General features: G+C 39.1%; 3 protein-coding genes across 3 annotated transcripts in view; 2 read left to right on the top strand and 1 right to left on the bottom strand.

Annotated features, from left to right (window-relative positions):
• LOC113812606 (uncharacterized) overlaps nucleotides 1–2,249 on the top strand; it is a 4,694-nt gene extending 2,445 nt beyond the window's left edge. The window contains exons 2-3 of the mRNA XM_070144376.1: nucleotides 1–294; nucleotides 1,764–2,249. The exon at nucleotides 1–294 is cut by the window's left edge and continues 505 nt beyond it. Coding sequence (XP_070000477.1) covers nucleotides 1–294; nucleotides 1,764–2,208 — 739 coding nt within the window. The 3' untranslated portion in view covers nucleotides 2,209–2,249. The remainder of the gene's footprint in view (nucleotides 295–1,763) is intronic.
• A 946-nt stretch (nucleotides 2,250–3,195) lies between these two features.
• The window catches only part of LOC138867762 (fap1 adhesin-like), a 1,812-nt gene continuing 7 nt past the window's right edge, over nucleotides 3,196–5,000 (bottom strand). Inside the window, exons 1-4 of the mRNA XM_070144398.1 lie at nucleotides 4,952–5,000; nucleotides 4,785–4,842; nucleotides 4,655–4,697; nucleotides 3,196–3,830 (exon numbers count right to left, since the gene is read on the bottom strand). The exon at nucleotides 4,952–5,000 is cut by the window's right edge and continues 7 nt beyond it. Of these exons, the coding sequence (XP_070000499.1) occupies nucleotides 3,196–3,830; nucleotides 4,655–4,697; nucleotides 4,785–4,842; nucleotides 4,952–5,000 (785 nt within the window). The remainder of the gene's footprint in view (nucleotides 3,831–4,654; nucleotides 4,698–4,784; nucleotides 4,843–4,951) is intronic.
• Nucleotides 4,855–5,000, top strand: part of LOC113812623 (uncharacterized) — a 1,918-nt gene continuing 1,772 nt past the window's right edge. Inside the window, exon 1 of the mRNA XM_027364537.2 lies at nucleotides 4,855–5,000. This exon is cut by the window's right edge and continues 29 nt beyond it. The gene's annotated coding sequence lies outside the window, so the exon portion shown is untranslated.

Below are 5,000 nucleotides of genomic sequence, written 5' to 3'. Positions count from 1 at the left end.
CTCGTACCTCCTCAAGGCCAAGATCCCAGACCTGGCCGAGAAGTACCCAGTCCTGAACCTCGATTGGGTAACGTACGCAGACAGTGCACGGCGCAACACGCAAGGCCTCTTCGGGAATATCATGGACTCAGCCTCCAAGTTGCTGCGTCACATCGGCGGACGCGAAGTGGCGGTGGCTTGGCTCGAGGAGAACAAGACGAGAGCAGCAGAGATCATTGAGCACGAACTGAGGAGAGAGCCTCCCTTCGACGTCTTGTGCCACGGAGATTGTTGGAACAACAACGTCCTCTTTAGGTAGGTAATATATATATATATATATATATATATATATATATATATATATATATATATATATATGCATACTGTTTGCATCTGTGTCGTATCTTGTGGTGCGGGAGCGTTGAGCCGAGTATTTTGGGCAGTTGTACCAGGTAGATCGACCATAAATTAACTTTGATGCGGGTAGTGCCGATATTCCGTTGCCAGATCCACCTATCAGTGAGGAGCCACCCTCCCTAACTGAAGTAAGAGGGGTGATCTCCAAGCTGCAGGAGGGGTAAAGCAGCGAGTGTCTCCTGCATCCCAGCTGAACTGTTAAAGGCTGGTGGTGAACCCACTGCGTGGGGTTTGCATGCTCTTCCTGGCTGCCAGTCCGTTACCGTTCCCCCTGACCTGTTGAGGGACGTGGTCATCGCCCACATCCTTCTGAGGCGTATCAGAGACCACCTGCTGAAGCACCAGATGCTAGAGCAATCTGGATTCACTCCTGGTAAGTCCATAATAGACCGTATTCTTGCACTTCGAGTCATTGTAGAGTTCGGACGTGGCCTGTTTGCAGCTTACATACGGTGCATTGGGAATCACTGGGATAGAGAGGAATTCCAACAAGGGTTATTGGATTAATAGCAAGCCTGTATACTGGTACTAAAAGTGCTGTAAAGTGTGGTGGGGGCCTGTCGAACTTCTTTCCTGTCTGTTCAGGAGTGAGACAACACTTTTCAACACTTCAATGCACTGGGTACTGGACAGAGCAGTAGTGGTGGCTCTGGATTCATTTCGTAATGAAGCAAAGCCCTTTGGTCTAGAGGTCTCCTGAACCAAGACCAAGATCCAGGACTCTGGAGCCTTGCTTGGAGAACCTGCTCGGACGGTAAGTGTTTGTGGCGATGGCACTGAAGTCACATAGAGCTTTACATATCCTGGCAGTGTAGTTCCTAATTAAAGGCTGTCACGACCAGGAATTCAGCAGATGGATTGGCCTGACAGCACGGGTCCTGAACTCTCTCGACAAGAGTATTCGGAGATGTCGGTACCTGTGCAGGAGGACCAAGCTATGGTAGTGAAACTTGAACGTTATGTTGCGCCTTGGAGTCTCATCTTGATGTCTTTTGTAATAGTTTCTTGGACCTGATTATGGGGTACTGTTGGCGGGATCATGTGTCCAAGCCAACAGCACTGCAAGACTGGCACAGGACCTGTAACTTGCACAATTCAGGCTATATGGCCACTTGGCTCCCTTCCCATAGGATGATCCTGCCCTCCAGGTTGTCTCTGTATGAGGTAGTCCTGGGTGGAGGATGCATGTGCTACATTGTGGTAACGGTAACTTTTATTGGAAGACAGAACCAGTTCCGAGGATTATATTATATTCTAAATGTCAATGATTTCATTTCAGAAGAATTCATGAGAAAGAGATCTTGAATTTCTCTTCCCCATGTGCGTGTGTGTGCACTATACTTCAGCTTAGTCCTTCCTCTCCTCAGGTACACTGACAAGGGTGTCCCAGTGGAGGTGATACTACTTGACCTGCAGATCGTTCGTCTCGCCTCGCTCGCCACCGACCTCAACTACGTGCTCCACACCAGCCTCGAAGGGCACACGAGGAGGGAGAATTTTACATCATTCTTAGCAATTTACTACGAACGCTTCACACAGGTCCTGTCAGCTGGTGGCAGCGCAGTGCCCTTCTCTCTAGAGGATCTCACGCAGGAGTACCGGAATCACCTTGTCTATGGGCTGATAATGTGTTTGATGAGTGTGGTTTTCAGCCTGGATTGGCAAGAGGATGCCAGTTACTCAGAGGGTGGGGCTGAATTTCAGGATCAGAGGAACAAGATACTTATCCGCGCGATGGCAGACAAACCACAGATTCGCGATAAATTTCTGTTCTTGATCGATGAGATGATAGAAAATGGAATTATGGTATGATTGTAAAATTGATATGACCTATTAAAGCATTGCTATGATGACTAAGTTGTTTCTATATTGTGTGACCAATATAAGTTACAGGACAGCTTTTAAATATAAATAGTGAACCATAAATAGTCTGTCTCGTATCACTAGCATTCGTTTGCTATATGCCTATGAAATGAGACAAACATTCTGAAAAGAGGGAAGTAGTTAACACACTAAAGACCTCATTTCATTCAAACTTCTTTGTTCAAGTACGGATACATAGCAGAGAAACCATGACGGATAAGCGTAACCCACCAAGGTTTATGCGGATGACGTCGTGTCTGATGACCGAGATATCGCTGACTTCACCATAGTAACTCATGACCAAGAAGCAGTAAGACGGATCATTCGTCACTTCTAACATTGTTGTTTTGTGCATTATCTACCATATCAATTCAGTCGTATGCTGATAATGATGCAAGTATATATATATATATATATATATATATATATATATATATATATATATATATATATATATATATATATATATATATATATATAATCATAGACACACGTAAATATATATTGATTGTTTGACAGATATATAGATACCGGGAGAAATTATAAGGTAACAAAAAGATAAAAAAAAGAAAGAAAATATATGTATCTATATATAGAGAGATAGACAGATAGATAGATAGATAAATAGATAGATAGATAGATAAATAGATAGATAGATAGATAGATAGATAGATAGATAGATATAAATATAGATATTATTTTTCAATGTGAGAGCAATAATTTTTCTTCGACATGACCATGAAACTTCATATGATTTGTTAGAGGAAAAACGTATCCGGTTTAATCTCAACCTTTGGTGTCTTGGCTGTTTAGTATTAAGGATAATTTATGTGAACTCAGCTGTTCGCGTTGCAGAAGTATCAGGATTTAATTTGCTGAATTTCTGAGTACGACCATCCTTGGTCAACTAAGTCATCAATCCCTCCTTTCTTACTTTCACGATTTTTCTCCTTTGGATTCTACTTTGGATTCTACTTTGTATTTTACTTTGGACTCTACTTTGGATTCTACTTTGGACTCTACTTTGGATTCTACTTTGGACTCTACTATAGATTCTACTATAGATTCTACTTTGGATTCTACTTTGGACTCTACTTTGGACTCTACTTTGGATTCTTCTTTAGATTCTACTTTGGATTCTACTTTGGATTCTACTTTGGATTCTACTTTAGATTCTACTTTAGATTCTACTTTGGATTCTACTATGGATTCTACTTTGGATTCTTCTTTGGATTCTACTTTGGACTCTACTTTGGACTCTACTTTGGATTCTAGTTTGGACTCTACTTTGGATTCTACTTTGGATTCTACTTTAGATTCTACTTTGGATTCTACTTTGGATTCTACTTTGGATTCTACTTTAGATTCTACTTTAGATTCTACTTTGGATTCTACTTTGGATTCTACTTTAGATTCTACTTTGGATTCTACTTTGGATTCTACTTTGGATTCTACTTTGGATTCTTCTTTGGACTCTACTTTGGATTCTACTTTGGATTCTACTTTAGATTCTACTTTGGATTCTACTTTGGATTCTACTTTAGATTCTACTTTGGATTCTACTTTAGATTCTACTTTGGATTTTACTTTTCACTTTCCAATTCATTCAACCTCCTTGGAAGATTTGGAAGCCGTCTCATTACAATCAGTCACCACAATCTCCTCTCTGCTGTATTAACATTTATTTGAATACACATATCCATTCATACATCTTGCCTTTTGAATACAATCAAGATTTTCGTTTCCAAGCATTGTTATTCACCTGTTTAGGAGGAAACCATCAAGCCATAAGGCCAAGGGTCATGATCACAACCCTGATTACTTCACAGTGTAAATTACAGTGTGTTTGTCACTTCCTCCTCCCCCCCCCCTTATTGGTAAAGACTCAACAAATACTCTTATTATTCAAAGAGTTCTCAGTTAATGATTTTGGTTCTTTATATGAGTTCGTATAAGATTTTGCTATATTCATATGACCAAAAGAAAATGCATAAACAAATATATAAATAAATATAAATAATTAAATATTTATATACATACATATATAAACATGTGTGTGTATGCATGTATGTACGTATAAATATATATATATATATATATATATATATATATATATATATATATATATATATATATATATATATATATATATATATATATATATATATATATATATATATATATATATATATATATATATATATATGTATATATATATGTGTGTGTGTGTGTGTGTGTGTGTGTGTGTGTGTGTGTGTGTGTGTGTGTGTGTGTGTGTGTGTGTGTGTGTGTGTGTTATTTATTCTTAATAACAAATCACATTATTCCCAATTAACTGTTATGATGCTTTAAGATAAAATCCAGAAATGGGGAAACTAAGCAACAGATAACACACCAGCAGAGTCATCCAACCCAAGCGACCCACACATCTCCTTCACCTGATGCAGAGAATATCTTAAGTGATTTGAGACCGTGTAACCTTGGAACAAATGCCTCGTGCCACTTGTTTAATTTCTTGCCCTTACTATAGCTGATGGTATTGTTATAATACGAAAGTCAGCAATGGCTAAAGTGCTTTCATTTCTAAGGATATTGTGTTGGATTTTAATCTCTTTGTTTTCTTTCTTAACGAACTGCCAAGAAAGGGAAAAATGTCGGCTGGGATTCGTATGGCATCATATTAGATAGATACCTGACAACAGCAACTTTGTCACAGTAGTTAAAATACAAAGTGGCAGTGA

The sequence above is a fragment of the Penaeus vannamei genome, chromosome 32 (genome assembly GCF_042767895.1).
Source record: "Penaeus vannamei isolate JL-2024 chromosome 32, ASM4276789v1, whole genome shotgun sequence".
Lineage (NCBI taxonomy): Eukaryota > Metazoa > Arthropoda > Malacostraca > Decapoda > Penaeidae > Penaeus > Penaeus vannamei.
Note: the sequence above shows the minus strand (reverse complement) of the source record. Positions and strands in the feature narration are given on the sequence as shown.